Source organism: Zonotrichia leucophrys, chromosome Z (assembly GCF_028769735.1).
Source record: "Zonotrichia leucophrys gambelii isolate GWCS_2022_RI chromosome Z, RI_Zleu_2.0, whole genome shotgun sequence".
In the NCBI taxonomy this organism is placed as follows: Eukaryota; Metazoa; Chordata; class Aves; order Passeriformes; family Passerellidae; genus Zonotrichia; species Zonotrichia leucophrys.
Genome location: NC_088200.1, coordinates 23985799 through 24006108, shown reverse-complemented (window position 1 = coordinate 24006108; position 20310 = coordinate 23985799). Strand labels below are relative to the sequence as shown.

The 20310-nt window shown below is 48.6% G+C and overlaps 1 protein-coding gene across 1 annotated transcript; it reads right to left on the bottom strand.

Annotated features, from left to right (window-relative positions):
* Positions 1–204: 204 nt before the first annotated feature.
* On the bottom strand, positions 205–16691 carry KLF9 (KLF transcription factor 9). Its single transcript, XM_064736177.1, has 2 exons — positions 15897–16691; positions 205–5750 (listed from the first exon to the last, which is right to left on the bottom strand). The coding sequence occupies exons 1-2, from the start codon at positions 16363–16365 to the stop codon at positions 5518–5520; spliced, it is 702 nt and encodes a 233-aa protein (XP_064592247.1). The 5' UTR covers positions 16366–16691; the 3' UTR covers positions 205–5517.
* Positions 16692–20310: the final 3619 nt, after the last annotated feature.

The window sequence follows — 20310 nt, the reverse complement described above, 5'->3', positions numbered from 1 at the left end:
CCTTTGGTTTATTTCTCCACGCGTTCTGAATCCCAAGAGGGCATTGTTGGGTCTTGTAATGGTGAACTGCCCTTATGTACTCAGTGATTCTCATTTGTGCTATGGTTTATTCATTCCATTTCCTTTGTACCTCGTGTTTCACTGTGCAGACACACAGGCGTTATGTGGCCTAAGAGGCAGTAGGCATTACGAAACAGACAGTGATGGTGTTCGATATGAAAAGTGATAGGATGTTTATTAATTATGAATTGAAGGTCACAAGCCACTAAAAATACAGCAATAGTTGTAGCAATTTCAAAAGTACAAGCTGAAAGCAATACGGACTCTTTTTACCCATAAGCCATGGATGAGCCAGAAAAATACTGTGTGTAATCATACAGAAATAAATGTCTGCTAAGGATTAGAACTTATGTCAGTCAAGATCTTCTCTTCTTGAAATGGAAGATTTCCACAATACCTGTGGAAGTGTTTGAGGTGTTTTAGAGGCCAGAGAGTTTCTTAGCTGAGGACAGCATGGCAGTGAAAGGTGGCTGAAAAATTCTTCCCATTGGGAAAGCTTCCTCTCCTTTAAGGGAGTTCCATAAACAGTACTTGAGTAAGTGGGGTGTTCTGACAATTAGATGTTTGCATTAAGTTACTGATGAAGAAATTTTTCCGATGTGGCTGAGCAGTGTGAGGAGCTCAACGAGAAAGTCTTGCTTCCAAAGCAAGAGTCATTGAGAAAGCAGTGGTTGTTACAGAGCTCTGGTGCATTAATAAAACCTCACAGACTCTTCAGCCCTTGAAGTGTGGATGCTGAACAACATTGTTATAGACTCCTGTGGAGATCAAAATTGTACAGGTCACCCAGCTGACAGATTCAGAAAGCCAGCCTTCCTTGTATGCAGCTTCCTGAACCACTCTGCAGGCATTTCATTAGACTGTTAAGACGTTTTGTGGCATGTTTCCTTTCTTTTGTCCTTGGCAGAGAGGAGAATTGAAAGCACAGGATACCCTTACAACCTTGTAGAAACTGCTCTCAGAATCAGCAGGTCTAGTTCAGGGTCACACTACCCCATGCCAACGCCTCTGCGGTGCACCCAAGATTTTACATGATGTACCCATTCCTAGTCAGAATTTACACCACTCGAGGCAAGACCCCTCTGTAAATGTACTGCATCTCAGTGGTTGGAAACATTCTTTTATGGCCTCCTCTACACTAGGCAGATTTTGGTAGCTGTTCAAATTACAGCACTAAAACCAAATATTAAAAGGTTTAAGATAAAGAATGGTAAATTTGTGGAAAATCTTTTATGATGGGATTGCAAGGGAATGAGACCAGTGCCACAGCTCTGTGTCCCTTATTCATAAAATCAATTACAAGCTGAAAAAACATTATGCTGAGTTTTTTTTATCTGTCTTCTAGCCATCCAACACAAGAAGAGAAAACTCCAATTCAGCATTGAGTAAAATCTGGAAGCTAGTTACAAGTTTTGTTCCAGCTGCAGATGACAATCTTCCACCCATTTGTCCCTGCCTGCATTGCTGGAAGATGGCATGTTCCCTTGGGTCCAGGGCTTATCCTGCAGTCATATTTGAGCCCTGTGCCCACACACCTGGTTAAGTTCCTGTAAGTGGGTGCTTTCAGTGACTGTGATGCCCATGACTGTGCATGTCAGGGAGCTTTTTGGCACAGGGTACCTTGCCTTTCTCTTTCAGAGGCCAAGCAGATGCTCTTTATCTCCATACACCAGTGAATCCTCCAAAGCCACGGAAAGCTCAAGGCAGTAGTGTGGATGCAGCATCATTTGCTCACAGAGCAGGTGTGTGGTGTGAGGGAGAGCACCACTCTGAGCTCAAAGGCCAAGGAGCAGTGGGAGACAGACTTCTAGTGAGCTGGAGGATGCAGGTGATGGGACACTTCTTCCTGAGTGCAAGTTTTTTCTCTAGAAGGAATGCCTGGGAAAACACACTGGAAAGGCAGAGAAAGACAATCCAAGCCAAATGATGACTAGCAACACTAAGACCTTTTAAGCTGGTTCACACACTGCTCAAACTATGAATTTCACAATGTGCAGTATTTTTTTTTTTTGTGGTCACTGAGGCTGGTTTACATGACCACTGCTTGATTCCAGTCATTCAAGACCAAGTTTGGATTTTTTATTCCTTTTTTCTTTATTTGGACAATATATATATACATATGTACAAAAACACCTATGCCTACTTTTTTTTCTTTTCCTTTTTTTACAATTTCATGTGATTTACAAAACAGGACAGCAAAATAACTTATAAAGAATACGAATACTGTACAAAAATAAAACTGATTAAACTATTGGGAGTTGGTATTTTACAGTGTTACAGATCACTGGTTTGTAGAACAGCATTTTTAAGTATGTGTCCAGTCTGGTGTATGCTGGCCTAAGTCCATCTGCAAGCTGAAAACAGATCTGTAATGTCAGTCATGAAGAAAGTTCAAGAAGTATGTTATATAGCTATACCTTTAAATCCATGACTTCTCTATATTAATGGACTTTCTTAATCAAAGAGAGGAGCTGTCCTAACTTCAGCGCTATTAAGTACTTCCAAAATAGTACAACAAGTACATACAGTATTAGAGAACCTGATTTTCCTTTTCTTTTCCAACACTTGCAACACTATTCAAAACTTAACTTCAAGATGCAAGGATCTAACCTGCAGTTTGTTTTAGGTGTTAAAGCCATTGTTTGCTTTTACTGAAAGAATAAAAAAACAAAAAAACAAACCAAATTAACAAAACAGTACAATGATATCCCCAAACCTGGTAATTCCCAATGCATTCTCTTAGAGATTAATGAATCACATTAATCCTGTCTGTCCAATGCTGAAATACAGCATACACTACCATTTAGGAAGGGTTTTTTTCAGAAACAGGATCTTGTCACTGGCAGTGGTGACACATGCTTTGCATGTCCCACTGTCCCATGGACTAAAGTACCTCCCGCCTATTTCAGACTTTGCAGGAACATTTCTTTAAGTGTGCATTCTACCCCAAATACACAACATGGATACTATAAAGCTGGCCATTTACTTCCATATATCAGTTAATCCTGGTAGCTAAGTGACCAAAACGTTTACATACTGATTTAGGAGCTGCTTATCAGCTGTGGCTTCTAGTTGTGTTTGATTGGATGTGAGGATCTCTTGTGTTTCACAGGATCAGGCTTTAATTTGCCAAGTGCTGTATTTGTCCCACAAAATGGCAACAATCCAGACTGCAGGACGGAGACTTGAAATCTAGCTTGATCTTCAGAGAGAACAACAAAGATGAATAAAGATGCACCTCTGAATCTCATCGGGCTGCTCACGGCCCTGACCCTACTCCACAAGGCAGCATTAACAGTACTGGTAAGCCGAATACTTTCTGTATTTCTTGATCAATAAAAATACCAACACTACCAGATTTTATTACAAAGAACTTATGTCCCTATGACTCAATCTGAATACGAGAAATTAAAGTTTGGTTTCTAAAATAAATGTTTCAAAAAGCTGAAACGGAGGTAGAAAGTGTGCTTGGTTTCCTGATGTCTTCACTGAAGAAAACACATCCCTTTTTATTCCATAGACTATTCAATATCCCCAATGCTTTAAAAGAAGTTCTCTTCACATAGACGAAATCTATCATGAACTACACAGGTAAAAACACAGTATGCAAACTGATTTCTATAATGCTGAAAGCCATATACAACTGTAGAGGAAAACACTCTACTCTCCGAGTTAATTTTTTATGTTTGTTTCTAGGAAGCAAGCTTTTTATCAGATAAAACAATAAGATACTGTAATTGCAGGTGTGCTAACAAGATCTTTTATGTACAAAATTTTACAAGATGACCTAAATTCATCTGCAGTGGAGACACTTTGGGTTTCAGTGTAAATACTCACAAAATTAATTTGGCCCTAAGTCTCTAGTAGGGCTGCACCTCCCCTTCCTCTTCTGGAGGAAGGGGTAAAAATCAAACAGAAGAACATTGCTGGAAAAAAATAATGTGTAAAGAGAATTCTCCCCCATTATGCAGCTGGGGAGGGGAAAAAGTATACCACTGATAACATCTTAAATTTCATGCTTTTAACATACAAAAATTTGAAATATTCACTAATGATCACATCTAAAAGTTTTCATTCAGTGGTCTTTCTGCTCCTTTTAAAGATCAAAAAATAGCTTTAAAATAAAAGTTAACATTGCTTTTATCACCATTTGACCTGTCATGCATGACACAGGTACAAAGTACTAAGAGAAGCTTATGTCACAAAGGAGTATTGCAAGACACCTTCTATATTTCAAATTAGCTTGTGGTATTCCCCCATACTCCAAAGAAAGATCAATCAAGAGATACAGGAGCCCTTCCAAAGAGCTCCTTACAGCAATTTTAGGTGTTTCCATTATCCGAGTGCTTTTAAGAAAAGGTCTACTCTCTCCATAAGCACACACAATTCCCATAGGACTCCAAGGGAGTTAGGCCATGGTATGAAGAGAATAAATCTTTAAGGCAAGTGTAGGAAGAGAAAAAGCCTTTAAAAAAGCAGCAGTTTGTAAAGATGGTAGCTGCTTTGTGCACCCATTCAAACAAACCACAGCAGAATAAAGCACTGTTAGTGGCATTTCTGTAGTACAGTACTATATTACTGACAAGTAAAGTATGGGATCATATGAGAGACATACACTTCAGCTCCCACATGCCCGCCACATAATCTAGGCTGAGCTGTTTTTTTCCAGGTAAGTGAATAACAGAGCTAAATACACACACAGTCAGAAAATTACTGAGCTCTTGATGGGGATTTTTTTGCTTTAAGTATTTTCTTGAAACATACATGTTTTTACTGGAAAAGTCCAGCTGATATTCAAAAGTATAGTTAATACAAAGAAAAGTTAAAAATACCTATTTACTTTAATGGGCCTTATTGAGTATAAATTCACCTTATCTCAGTATATCAATCAGATACTATTGGTAACATATGTAATGTTTCTCTTAATAGTCTCTTTAAGTGCAGAAACACAGAAGATACACAGAAGTAAACCCACTTCTACAATGTGCTATGGAGTTTTTATCTGAGTTATTTATGTGACTCGGAAAGTGTTTTTACTCGACAGACTCTAAATACAAGCAGCATTACACTGTTCAACAAAACATGTTCATGACACAGCAATCACAAAGACTTTGGGGTCATGCTACTGTGGTGGCACAGGCCAGACCGCCCAGTCCTATGTACGTACACCAGTATCAACGCACACCTTGGAAGAGGTGGTCCCTCCTCCCTGGCCCCTTCCCTCCTCTCACCCCACAGTCCACTTGTTCCAGACTGTTCTCGGCGCAGAGCCAGGAGGTGGAAGATGGGGAGGGGGATACTGAGTAATATTTTTTTTTTTTAAAATGCCGGCTACATGTGCTTTTGGACAGCGAGGGTGACCGGCAGCGCAGTGGATGCTCGTGTTATGGCCCCACCGCCTGCACCCTCGCCACAGCCCGCCTCTCCTCCACTCCTTCCCCAGGGCCAGCCCTGCCTTCACAAGGAGCTGCTGGAGGTGGACCTTTTGGATCGCTTGATCATGCTGGGGTGGAACTCGGTGTGGCGGCGGGCGTGCTTGGTCAGGTGGTCGCTGCGCATGAAGCGTTTCTCGCAGAGCGGGCAGCGGAACTGCTTCTCGCCGGTGTGCGTGCGGTAGTGCCGCGTCAGCTCGTCCGAGCGCGAGAACTTCTTAAGGCAGTCGGGCCACGTGCAGGGGAATGGCCGCTCACCTGTGGGCAAGAAAGGACGGCAGAGATTATGGGGGGCAGGGGGACTGCAGATCGGCACATGCCAGTCTTGCTGAGGAGCCAGAGAACATGCTGCTGAGGGAAAAAAGCCGCTTTTGTTTCCACCCATGGTGCCAACGTCTGTGGAGTTGTTGATAACTCACTTCATCAGGTTTCACTCTCGCCTCCAGCAGAAGCCAAAAATCCCTCCAAACACACGAAACTCACGTTCTAGTGCAGAACCTTACATGACCTGAAGACTGTCAAAACAAGAGATGAGCTCTGCCTTTGCCTGTTTTTCATATTGGTCTCCCTACCGTAGCTTGGGAAAGGTGTGCTAGAAATATTCCTCTGACACTCCGATTCTACCGAATTATTTGTAACAGTTAGAAAATGACGCCAAAAAAAATTGTTTAGCTAGGACAAATCATTCCATCCCAGGAAGACCTGAGTGGGGAGGCACTGGGGAGAACAGTGAAGCCTCAGGGCTGTAAACATGGAGGGCAAAACTGCTGCACCTGCAGAGGGAAGTCCCATGCTCCCCTTTCAGCCCTTCCTCTGGAAATCCAAGGTGTTCCAGCAAGTATCAATCTCTTAGACAGCTGGTTTGAAGACAGGAAAAACACCTCATTATTCCCACTCTATTGGAATAAATGTTTGCTATAATGATTAAAAACAAACCCAAACACGTTTACCTAAATGACACCACAACTTTGCTTTTACAAAACAAGGGTGCAAGGATTGAAGAGCGGTCCAAGTCATCTTCCTGGCACCCCACATCGCTACAGTTCACCTCTGTGGGTTGCATAGGCCTTGCCTTCAGGCACAAACACAGTGCCTCCAAAGCAGCAAGGCTGACCCTAGTACACAGCACAGATGGAAACTGAAGTTGTTGAACTTCACGCAAAAGATTTCCACCATGCACTGTTGCAGGTTTGATCCCTTTCATTTACCTTCTTCAGAGCCTCCTGAAGGGAATATAAATGGCAGCTCTATAACAGCTATTTATAGATAACCACGAAATACAAAAACTATCCCAGGGGTCTTCCAGCTTGGAAGAGTTGGAAAGAAACTCAGGAACTCCAGTATTTCTTAGTACTATGAGGTTTGGTACAACAGGTGAGCTCACTTAACATTCAAAGATCACCAGAAAAGCAGTGATTTACAAAGTGGGTCCTGGAGTTCTCCCCAGATACAACAGCAGGGACAAAATGCTACAGACTTGAATGAACAGCCCTGAATCCAGGAGGACAATAGTCCACACAAAGTATGGTAGAGTTGCAGGGAGGAACTCACTGATGGCATCCAAAAGGCCAAAGGAGGATAAGGACAGGCCAGGTTGGCTGAGGTGTAGTTACACCAGGGGCCCTGAAAGCCCTAGTAAGCTTCTCTAAATAATGCTTCACTGTTTGGGCTCCCAATGATTTGTGCTGGTCAACAGGCAGCTGCCCTATTCCAGACCAGCCAGCGTGCCCTGGAGCGGAGCTGGGAGAGTGGCACTGCCCAAGTCACAGCACAGCCCTGTGGCTCTGCCCCTGCACTTGCTCCTGGGCCTCATGGCCATGCTGGTTCCTGGTCAGGGGAGAAGGACGGAGCACAGGAGGCCACACCAGCTGCCTGCCCAAGCCTGGTGGAGGCAGAGCTGCCAGCCATCGCGAGCCAGGGCTACTTTGTTTGTTATAAATGCATTTCTCGGCTCCCCAGCATACGCGTTTTGACACGGATAGAAGACCTTCTGAACAACCACTGCCTGCAAAAAACAAATTAATTAAAACAGCATGGAGGGTCATGGGTGCCTGAACGCCACAGCTCCACTGTGGAGCAGCACCAGGAGCTGTAGGGAGGCCTCACAACACCACCCCTGCCCAGCCCTTAACATCTGAGGCAAGTGTTTCACTTGTGCTGCTCTTTTGCAACCTATCTCATGGCTTCTGTCACAGCTCCTGGAAGCAGGTGGCAGTGGGAGGTGCAGAACAGCTTTCTTGCCCCCCGGGAGCGTGGGAGGACTGCTATACATCTTGCACCTGTGGAGCTATCTAGTGTATGCCTCTGTGTCAGGCACTCACACCCCAGAGCAGTGGGAGCAACTGAGGCATCCTGCCTCATCCCTGGAAACCACATTTCCAACCATCTCCCCCAGAACAGCTCTTCAGTCTGCAGCAATGCACAGCTGTAAACAGGGAGATTAGGTGCTTAGGCTGCATCAGTCTTTGGGGAGCAGCACCTATTCTAGGCATGGTAGTATCCAACCTGAGTGTCTAAACGTAGTGTTTAAAATCTGGCCTCAAGCAGTCCTTAAGAAATTGAACTCTGCCCCCACGCCCTCCTGGAATTTCACTTGGGAAGATAAAATGAAGCCCTGCTTCTGGAATTTCCTCTGACACATGACAGAAGCAGCATGACCTCCACCATGGCTACCCCACACATCCATTGCACATGCCAGGGGAAAGCACTCTGAGGTTATGCAGTGTAGGCACAAAGCTTTAGGGAAAGGCACGGCTTGCCCAGGATCACATGAGGATCACCTCACCTGCTGTGCTTTGGTACTGTAGTCTGCAGGGAATCAACCCTGGGCCCAGCTGGGGGAAGATACAAAGGCTGCAGGAGCCTGCATGGTGCAGACACCTTGCTACCAACAGAAAAGCTGCTGTGCATGAGGATGGGACACAGCAGAGATCACGGCCAGAGATGGGTGGCCATGCTCCCTTGGAGGCATCTGGATGCCACCAGCACAGCCCCCCATCCACTGCAGGGCTCCCAAAAACAGTAGTAAAGAATGACTCCATCACTTCAGCAATACAAACCTGCAGAAGATGTCACAGCCACTTTGGAAGTGCCTGCATGAAAGCAGGCACCGTCCCTGACACCTAAATGTATTAAACTCCAAGCTTCTCAGAGCAGAGACAGGGGGAAGGAGGCTTTTCCAGGCCCTCAGGGCTCACCTCCGAGCCCAAGAATTCATGTCTCCCCTTGGTCACAAAGCTATAAGGGATGAGAGCAGCCCAAAGAGATGGCACCTCAGTGACATCCTCAATAGGTGCAAGGCAGGCATGGAGTGTGTTTCTGGGAAGCACTTAAAGCAAGGCAGAGATGGCTGATGGCATGTGATAGCCATCCACTCTACAAAGATGGTGGCTGTATCTGCTGTATTTGACGTGCTTTCTTTCTGCAGCAGCAGAGATGTGTGTGGAAGAGCCCTCTGAGAAAACAAGTTTGCAACTCATCTGCTTGCTGAGCAGGCAGGGGCAGAGAGAGCCGCAGTGCAAGCGGGTGCTGCCTCCATCTGGAGATATGGATTTCTGAGTCAGCTCAGGCAAGGCGTGCATCTCCCTCATTATTCTTCTCCCTTAGTTTTGGGGGTAGCAACACTACAGCTTGAAACATCAACATGCAGTGCTGTTATACACTGCTTCCCTTAGTGGCTGTATGCTTCTGACTTTTTACATTATGCCTCCGATGGGATTTTCCATCAAGAAATGGTCAAAGGTACATCATGATAATCTGAAACTATGTGTGATTGGATCCTAACACAACAGACACAAGAGGTGAATAATTCTCTTTAAAAAATGAGTATGTATACACATATGTATCCAGAGCAGCTTACAGAAGTAAAAAGTGAATGAGAAACTGATTTATAGGTAATAGGAACAGGTGCATCTGCAGACTCGTATTCTTTGCATTGTGTGGCACCAGGAATAGAATGAGTCAGTTTATTCTAAGTTAACAGTGGTGTTTCACAGGTCTTCTCTCCAGTCTAAAGAACTACTGCAACCTTGGCTTCCTTTAAATCCCAGATGGATGTAAAGGCCTTTGCAGATCCTTTTAATCTTAGCCCTCTTGCTACACCTGCCATTTTCAACTTGTTCTTTCTCCCCACCCTCTACAACAAATGTTTAATTTGTTCTTTCTGGGCAAGTTTAAACTCTATATCCAAGCTACTTTTTATGACCTATGGCAGGTTGATTTTATTTAATTCTGAATAGATTAAAAAAAAAAATCTTTTTTCCCCTACCCTGGGACATTCTAGATTTTCCCACACTGCAGTCTTACACAGAAACAAGAATTCTGAAAAATGAATACAGAGTGAGCATTAGCAGGATCATTAATGTAAGTACAGGTAGTAGTGGTATCCTGATTAGTCATCTGCCTCCTCACCACAAAACTCTGCTTTATGCGTGGATGACTGAGGTTAGGAGCTGCAGTTCATGGTGGCTTTAACACACAGAATATCTGCTGTCTCAGGTATACTTTCTCCCCAGTTGTTTGCCCCACACACTCTGAATGAGCAATTTCCTGTGGGACGCTGCAGTTTGACTGACTGAGTGTCCACATGCCAGATATTCTGGTGAAGATAGATCATCTGGGCAGACAGACTGGAGGCCTTTCAAGCAGGCTTTTTCCTCTTCTGAAATATTCCAAAATCAGATCATTAAAACACATACCAACAGGTACACATACTGGTGCAGAGAGAGATCAGCACTGTGCATTCTTGGGACCATATGCCTAAACCAACGCTGTCTGGAGCACCTAAACCATGGTCATCTAAGCATGGATGACCATGGTTTAGGTGCTGACCAAAAAGATGGGATAGGCGCAGATGTTTGGGTTCCAGCAAGGGGTTTAGTCCACCAGGACTTAGGATTAAACACAACAGGTTGGTTCAAGTATTAAAATGCTGCCTTCAGCAAGTACTTAGGGTGTTCTGACATTCTTAAACTACCAGTCAGCAGCTGCTTGGACATACAGCTGTTTTGAGTCTCTCTCCAAAGTCCAGATGCAAAACCACCTGCTACAACCTGCTGCTGCCGAGCCTAAATTCCAGGAAAACTGTCTTGCTGTTATCCCACTGCGATGCGGTATCAGACACAAGAGATGCCCTTTCAGCTTCTCTGTCAGAGCACAAACCTCCTTTAACCGTGTTACAGAAGGCTTTCTCCGGGGACTGTGCCTCATACATACAGAGAGAGAGGGCACTCAGGTAAGCTACTTGGGAAAGATCTTTCCAAACCTCAGAGCCCTCAGCAGTACATTCATAGATATGTGAGACAAGTTCCTAGCTCTTCTCCTTTCCCAGCTCATCTTCATGTGAACTTCCTCCATTTTACAGTAATACTTGAATAACAACAACAATGGAGAGACACCAACTCCTAGCCTGGTGCTTACATACCTAGTGCACTTACCTGGGAACAAAGGACATTGGGTAGAAGCTCCTGTCCAATACAAATTTCCTTGCTAGGATGAAACAGCTTTGACAGGGAAAGAAGGAATCCAATTTCACATGTATTCAGAAAGCTAATGTAACTTATGATATTTCACTCTAAATTTATTAGCCAGTGTTTCAACAGACTTTTCCCTCAAGTTTAAAGTATTTATGGAGTGCTTTCAGGCTGTGCACATTAATCATAACCTGAATACAGATGGTGAACTGCACTACCACAAGTGTACAGTGTCTGAGGTATTCTCTGCCATCACTCCCTCAGACCCTGTTTCTTTAATCTTAAATTGGCCCTCCCCTGCTCTTCCAGCTGCAGGCTTGGAAGCTGTTCAAGGCCAGAAGCACAGGAGCAGCAGCCTGGTGCACAACAACAGAGCAGCCAACAAGGAGGAACAAAGGAGTTCCTGCAGCAATCCCAACAGCTGGCGCTGCAAGAAACACAAGCTAACAAGAGCAATGACACCCACCACATGGTCTCCAGTGCCACAGCACAAACACTGAGCAGAACTCGGTAAAACTGCAATTTCAACACATCCATCTGGAAGCAGAAGTTGTGCTCTTACGGATAATGCCCGCTCACTGCTTCTGTCCTACACGTGAACTTTGTCATGCTGACTCAATTGATAAACTTTTCTGGAGCACTTTCCCACAACTGACACATACACTTGCTTAAAATCTTAAATTTTTATCAGAAAAAAGACAACAGGGAATTGGACAATTCTGAACCTAATCTTGATGATTTCTACCTACCTTATTCAGCTGGCAAGGCTCCCAGTCAGGATCATCATGTTTCTGCAAGACCTGGAAACATGCCCATTAGAACTCCAGCAATTTGTACAATTTCATTAACCATGGTATTTCACATGGCAATCTGAATTTAACAAAAAATCTGTTGTTGGCTCCACTTTTTGCTCTTGGGTCCTATTCTAAAGGATCTGGGTAAGTGACATGGCATGAGCTGGATAGGAGGGTTTTAAAATGCTGTATTTCAGATTATGCTCAAACAAAATTACTGAGAAAGATCTCGGTGAGCAGAGGACTGTCAACATACCAGCACCTGTACAGTCTGATGAGTGAGATAATCTAGAACACAAATAACAAAGCAGTACAGTTAAACCAAACCAATACAGGGGCTGGTCCAACACCACGACATCTGGATAGCAGTAACAGGCAGCTGGAAATGCTCCTCCACTTCCCTGTGCAGACTGTCAGCCTGTGGGCTCTCACCTCTGCCCAACCCCTGCTTCCAAGCCCTGCTGAGAGCCAATTGCTGGGAGCACTTAAGAGTGCATCAGCTGCCTGGAGTAACAAAATTCTCTGCATCGTTTGGATTCAGTTTACATGATGATACAGTTGGCTGGAAAGCTGAGCTGAAGAGGGAGAACTTTTCCCACATCTGGATTTTGAGCATCTAAACTCTTAATTAAGGGCATCTGATGTGTATGTGGAATTCCCAGCAATCCCCAGCCTCCCCAGGCAAGCACACACCTAAAAGTCCAGTAGGAGAAGGCATCTCACAAGCTACTTTTATGGTACCTTTCTGGTCAGGAAGGAGGAACAGAGAAGATCTAGTGTCAGTGGTAATGCGCCCTTTAACGTGATTATATTCATACTATCATAGCAAACATGAATTTTGTACAGCGTGTTTCTCCTGCCATTTTCTCTCCCTGTCCTTTGCCCTGCACTCCCTGGCCAGGCCTCCTGACTGAGATTGCTTTTTTGCTGTATGCCTTCATTTTCCCTGGAAACCTTCTGGCCTGCAGATCCCTCTGTATGAAGCTGTTCCCCCTGTTCCATCTTTAAGGCTAATGATAACACTACACACCTACCTACACCTGTCACCTGAACACCTGTAACCCTACACCTGTCATACCCAAACCCCTAAAACCACCTATTTAGAGAATTAATAAGAATCTGTTTCTTATTAATTTTGGAAGAAACTCTGCTTATCTGCTGTTGCTTGTCTTTTTCTTGCTCAGATGGGTCCTTCACCTTTTCCCAGCCTCTGTACGACTTCCAGGGCTTGGGTCTCACCTAAGCCTGGCAGCACAGGCAAGGGGACTGCTTGCACAAGCAGGACGTGCAGTGCCACCTGCTGATCTTTTTCTGTAAAGATCAGCTCAAAAGACAACTTCTGATGGATGGCTAATTTGGGCCTCCTGGAAATTGAACTAGCATTATCAAAGGCCCAAACTTCAAGCAAACAGTTATATAGACATTTTTAGTATCTGAAATATGTAATCTTGGAAACAACAAGTTTAAAGAATGGTTAATAAGATAGAGACCTCTAACCTCTCAGCATCAGGTTTTTGCCTTCTACCCTTCTACCTTGATTTGGTATTTTGTTTCTTGCTTTGCTTTAGGCTACCAAAGACGAACTGGTGAGTTTTCAGATGCCCAACCACTACACAGAAAGAGAAGGATCTAGAGCTTCCCAACTTGCTTGGTTAGGACTAATGATTAAAGAGAACTGTGAGTACGCACAAGTTCACGGGTGTGAACAGAAATCTTTAAGCCATTTTCCAAGATAGAAATACTGGGATTAAATATTAAAAATTAATACCAGGAAGCTTCAACTGGTGGCTGTGCACCTATTTCCACTAAAGGCTACACTGCAGCAAGTATCCTAGTTGGTGACTGGGTGAAAAATGGCAGAGAGACACATTATTTGAAAAAAAGGAAATAAAATGGTACTAAGGAGGACCTATTAATGCTCTGTAATATATAGTTATGAATAACTCCAGAGGTCCTATTGAATCCCACTGTTGCTAAGGAATTGTTGTCATCTATAAAGACAACTAACATTATCAGTATCATTTAGCATTTCAGTTAGCTACAATTAACTTCACATTAGGAAGCTCTGAAAGTTCATTTTTCCTGGATGTCTGCAGCGATTTTAATCACACAGAACTACCACGACAGTACATCAGTGTTTCTGAGTCAAATGCCTCATACTTGGAGCTAAGGCCACCCACTTGGGAGCAGCACATGCTAAACCTCATACCACTTGAGCAGTACTTATTATAACACCACTGCTTACAGCAGGCTGTGTGGGTTGTACAGTACATTAATTTACATGTCATCACACAGAATGCTATCTCAGCCAACATCTATTCTGGTTCTCTTATCAGGGTGGATATTTGAGCGTGGGGTAGTAAATGGAAATGATACTAACGTTTTTCTTTGTCACTTATGAGACAACATCTTGGAGAGCACCAGTTACACTGAGCCTCCAAAAGAGCATCTGAGCTGCAGTCTCTGAGCTGGTAACACAACGCCTGGCACCGGTCACGAGGTCAGCACAGGATCACCACTGACCATCCTCTTTCCCAGCTCAGAGAGAAAGCCTAACCGCAGAGCTCATGGCTGAGCCAAATCCAGTAATCCTACCGCTTCTCTCCGGCCTCCAGAGCAGCACCCAGCACACCTGCCCACAGAGCACCGCTCGGCAAGGAGCCCCGAGCCTGTTCCTCTGCAGTGCACGCACACCTAGGCACACCGGAGCCACGGAGCCTGAGCTGGAGCTCAGATGCGGCCACATCCTACCCAATCCTTATTAAATTCTACAGCAATGCCTGGCGGTACATTCCTTGGGTGATCAACTCACTTTGTATCACACCGCTAACCATCACCACCAACAGACAAAATCCAAAAGGTACCGTCATTGACAGAACTGATGTAAAGCACATGAAATGTCTTGGTTGTGTTTGTCTCATTTTATTCATGCCTTTCTGTTACTGAACACAACCCTTTAATTCAGAACATTTTTAAAGCAGCCTTTTGTACTCCACTATGATCCCAAGAGCAATTCAGACCTATAAAGGTTTTTATTTAATCACTTACACTCAAGGTCTAAAAATAAACAAATAAACAAAGGAAAACCACCAAAACGAAAACCAACAAACGAACAGAGAAGTCTGCAGCTGCTGTCCCCTTGGGGCTAGGCTGCCGCAGATATGTTTTATCTCCAGGTTTCCATGTTGCCACACCCTCCGAGGCGCCCGAGCGAGGGCCGGGAATGGGAGCACACAGCTTGATGAATGAAGCCCTTGTGGAACGCGTCAAAGCTGGATCTCGGTAACCGATAGTGCGAGGCGCTGCCGCCGGCAAGAGCGGGCTCGGTCCTCCCTGTCCGGCGCCTCAATGGCCCGGGATGTGCTCCGCTCCAGCGCCAGCTCCAGCGCCGACACCGGCTCCGCTGCCGCGCTCCCCGGGCGCGCCCGTGCCGCCCGCCGGAGGGGGTGTGTCCGCCAGCCCCAGAGGTGCCGCTCGCCCGGGCTCAGCGAGACGCGGCCGCCGCCCCCTCCCGAGCCCCGCCAACCCCTGCCCCGGCGCCACGGCCCCGCGGCACCCAGCCCCGCAGCCGGGCAGAGCTCGCCGCCAACTCGGCGGCCCAGGCCGCGGCTTCCGACGGTGGGAGCAGCGAGAGGGGCGCGGGCGGGACTGCGCTGCCCTCGCCTCCCTTGCGGAATGGGCGCCCAGTTCTGACTGACCCTACAGCGGCAGGAAACCCGAATCCCGCCGCCCCGGTGCTTCCCTCGCCGACGCCCCGAACGCACTCGGGGGCCCCCGCCGCCATCCTCCCCTCCCAGCCGCGCCGGACAGCCGAGTTCGCTCCGCTCGCCGGCATCTGCCGCCGGCCCGCGCTGCCCGCGGGGCCCGGGCCGGTTCCTGGGCGGCGGGCAGGGCGCGGCGGGAGGCGCTGCCGCAGCCCCGCCCGGGGCGGCCGCCGGCTCCCGCCGGACAAGGGGCGCTGATGAGAGCCGGGGGAAAGAAGGGGGGCGTGAAGCCGGGGACACACGAGCCAGCCCCGAGCGAAGCCGGAGCGGCGCGGCAGGGCGGCGGGGGCGCGCGGGGATGCCGGGCGCGCCGCTGGCCGGGTTCATCCGAGGACAAGCGCTCGCTCCCGCCCCCTTCCCTCCGCCACCGCTGACCTGTGTGCACCCGGTAGTGCGCCTTGAGGTGGGAAGACTTGCCGTAGACCTTGCCGCAGCCGCTGTAGGGGCACTTGTGCCGCTTCTCGGCCGCCAGCTTCCCCTTAGGGGCGGCCCCGGCGGCGCGCAGGCGGGGGGGCGGCCCCGGCGGGGGGCTGCGGGGCGGGCTGGAACCCTGCTCGGTGGCCGCGTCGCTGTCGGAGCCCGCGTCCTCGTCGGGGCTCTCCACGCTGTCACTGCAGACGGAGGGGGCGGGCAGCGGCCGGTACTTGTTCAGCTCCAGCAGGCTCTTGGCGATGGCCAGCAGGGCGCAGTAGTCCTTCCAGGCGTCGCGGGGGTCGCGCAGCTCCCGGGCCGCCTCCCCCTCGCCCGGCACCTTCAGCCGCGCCGCCTCGGGCACGGCGGAGCGGTTGGAGATGGAGACCAGGCACTGCGCCGCTACGAAGTCCACGTACGCGACGGCCGACATGGTGCGGCCGCGCCCCGACGACAAGGGGGGCTCCGTCCGCCCTCACTGCTCGTCCGCCGGGCCGACCGCGCCGCCGCCAGCCATGGCCCGCCCGCGGCGCGGGAAAGAGCGGGGCGGAGGAGGAAGGGGGCGTGGGGGGCGAATAAATAGCGGGGCGCCGGGCAGGTCCTTCACCGCCGCCCCCCGGGGGCGGCGCGCAGTCGGCGAGGGGGGAGCGCCGCCCGCGCGGCCGGCCCGAGTCCGGCGCAGGGGCCGGGGGAGAGGATACCGCCCGCCCCGCGCCCCGCGTGCTCCTGCCCGGGGGCGGCCGCGCCGGGGCCCATCACGTCAGGCGCGGAGCCCCTCCCGCCCCGGCCGGTCCGCGGGCAGGGCCGGCCGGCTGTGTTTACTTTCTCCCCCCGCCACTCACGGCGCCCCTTTTCTAGGGGGGGCGTGTCCGCCGGGCGGCCTCCCAGCCAATCGCCGCGCTCCCTCCCCAGGCCGCGTGCTACTCCGGGCGCCCCGCCGCGACCGCTTAAAGCAGCGATGCCGGGGCGCCGCCGGGGCCGCGACGGCGGGGGCGCCGCGGCTCCGCTCCCCGCCGCGGGGGTCGCGCCGCCGGCCCGCCCGCGGCCCGGAGGAGCCGGCGGCGGCCTCGGGCGGGGGCCCGCGGTGGGGGCGACCCGGGGCGGCGGCGCCGAGCGGGTTAAGTGGCTCCCTGGAAGTCCTACGGTCCCAGCAACGGGCCGGCCAATGGGAAGTGAGCCGGCTGATGTCACTGGCAGCACTCCGCCAATCAGCGCCCGGTCCCGAAAGGTGCGCAACGCTCGGAGGCGCGGGGAGCGGCGGGCGCGGGGAAGGGCGGGAGAGGCGCGGGGATGCCCCGCCCGGGCGGGCTGTCCGTGACCCCGGCGCGACCCCGGGCTGGCCGCCCTGCCCTGCCCTGGCCTGCCGGTGCGCCGGCGCCCGCCCGGTGCGGCTCCCGTACTGCCTCGGGACGGGGCCCCGGCCCGCGCGGGCTGGAGACGGCAGCAGGGCGCTGTGCAGGAAGCGGGAGCCCGAGAAGCCCTCGGAGGAACCCGGTGGCGGCGCTGGGTGCTCCATTGCCGCAGCGTCATCGTTGAGACAGGCGGCTCCGTAAGGCGGGGCGGAGGGAAACCCGCTGTGCCCCCACGGGGAGCGGGGCAGGTGCCTCGGCGGGGGTCACCGAACGGCACCCTCGGGGAAGAGCTTTAGGGCCACCTGATAGTGTCTGCCGTTTGGCCTCTGCTAGCGAACGTAAAGGTCAGGTTGACACTTACCCCCTCGCCAAGTAAGTGCCATGCAGCCTAATCGAATCCCCAAAACCTGTCACGTCTACCCAAATGACACGCCCCAATCTCTGCCCCATCGAACGCGCAAAGCTCGTAGAGTGTTGTGAAAGCTGACTGACCTATGTTCAGCCAGAGAAGGGTGAAAAATTGGGTTCTGGAGCAAGCACTGTTTAAAAAAAAGGAAACGAAGTTACCATCATCCCTAAGCCACGAGTACCGAAGTGTGAAGTATGTCAGTGCGTTTTACTGCTCTGCAAGGATTAGGAGAGAGGGTAACAAAAAGATTCTGCCTTTGAAATAATGCCCGTGAGCCTCTCTACGGCATTCCCCACAGTAACACGGGTGCCTCTGAAATAAATCACCACCTAGATGGAGAAGCACTCCTCTCAGAGGAGCTTTTCCCGGCTTTTGTGAACTGCATCCCAAGCAGACTGAGTTCTGGCAGGCCAGGGTCCCTGACTGAATCAGCTGCAGCCCACCCTTCCTGACAAAACCAGACAGGGCCTGAATGGTGAGGAGCTTTATGGGTTGCTATTAATTTCATTAGCTGAATGTGGAAATGATGAGGAAGTAGCTACCAAAATGAGGCAGTGTTGTTCTGTTCCTGCAGGAGATAAAAATTAGTGATGTCAGCCATTTTGTATGCTAGCACACTAGGTCACTGTGTGTAACCTCGAGCAGCAATAATCCTTTGCCATGGATAATTGGCATCAGCCATGGATAAATTTATGTGCCATAACTCAGAAAAAAAATGCACAAACAAAACAAAAGAGCTAGAGGCTAGGTCTGTAAGTGGATCATCTGTAGGCCGATGAAGACCAAAGAGAGAATGTGAATAGAGCAATGTTTCTAACGAGGTGGTCTTCAGGTCTCAGTCATCAGTCAGCAAGTCACTCTTAACCCTGTTCTCACAGCATTTTTCCCAGCTGATCTAGCACCCGTTGGCCTCTGGTGCTGGAGAGACACCAGGCAGAATAAGAGGTGTGATCTCCAGGTCTGATAGGAAGGAGGAACAGAAGGCATTGCTGTTTCTTTACCACTAAAGCTGTTGATACATGTCTGGTTTCTGTATAGTACTGGTGCCTACAACCTTCTGTTTCCTTCAGAGGGGCAACAGCATTTTACACAGAAAACAGCATCTCAGGTTTGTTAATGGGTATCTGGGTGTTGTAAACTTCACAATCTGGATGTTTGTAATCTTTTTTCACAGCACTTTCAGAGCTTCTTTGGTTGACAGTGTCCCAAAGTTCCTGCTAGGAGATGTCCTAATCCACATTTCAGTAACATGCAAATAGCTTTCCGGAAGGCGACTTGCTTATTTCATGTCGGATACTCACGTTAGTAAACACCTCTTATATTAATTTGTACAGTTCAGTTCAGAAAGGAAAGTGTTAATGACAAATTAAAATAAAAAAGACAAACCTTTTTTGTTTACAAGCTTGTTTTGTTTTAAGGTAATTCTTGGCTAATGTAAAGATTAGAACATAATCTGTGCCCAGTTCCACAATGAGGAAGCATACCAAGCTTTTAAAATTATTCCAATATTCCTCCAAGAATATACTGCCAATTAAGACAATGTATTACCTTTTTTTTTAATGTATCTAGTAGTCCAAAACCCCAAGACTCCAAGTGATTTAGGTCCAAATAATATTTAAATAGCCATGTCAATGTTATACAGAATTTTATACTTGTAGACAGTATCAAAGTGACCATGTGTACTTTCTGAACGGCAACACACATGTGCCTGGAAACAGGATTGTGCTCACAAACCTGTTTGTCTCCAGATAATACAGGCCATCACTCAGATTTGACTGTGCTGATGGTTTCAGAGCATGCATTTAATCCATAGCTCGGTTTATAATTCACAGCTAATTTTTTTGCAATAACTGGGCTAAACAAGGATGTTCTCTTAGACTGTACAAATGTGGTGTACAACTTGGCAGAGGGGTAGGACCTAGGTGATCTTTTAAAGTCCCTCTCAACAGAAACCACTCTATGGTTCTGAACCCACAGCAGCACTTAGATAAAACTCCTGACATCCTTTGTCCCCCGAGGGCACTCACTTGTGAAAGCCTGAAGCCCAAATTCATCCCACTGTTTAGGGCTCCAAACCAGCTTCTGGCGGGCAGATGTTTGCCCTCTGCGCAGTGCCTGGGCACAGGAATGCAGCACATCTGGCTGGAGTCAGGGTGGGAGTTTCAGCAGCTGCTTTTAAGGCAGCTGCTGGTTCTCTGCTCCAGAGGGACAGTGCACGGACAGGAGCTGTCGTGGGGAGCTGGGAGCAGTGAAAACGGTGACCCCCAGGTGAGTGAGGAAGGCACAGGTAACAGGCAGGGACTCCTGCTTGAGGGGAGCACAGGGAGATGCTGCAGGGGAATAGCAAAAAGCATGAGAAGTGAGGTTCAAGGATCTGCAAAGAAGGTGAGGGAGAACAAGGCTGTGTGTTTGTGAGGGACGACTCTTCTCACCAGAGGGATGGGCACAGGTTCTGTGAGAGATTTAAGGCCGTGGAGGAAGAAGAGCTTTTTATTATTTCTGAGGCTTTCAAAAATGTCTTCTGTTTTCAAAATCAGAACTTTTCAGAATAAAAACCATGTCAACCATCCTTTACTCCATGCCCCCAAGTCTTGTGCACCTGACCCCCTGCCTAAAA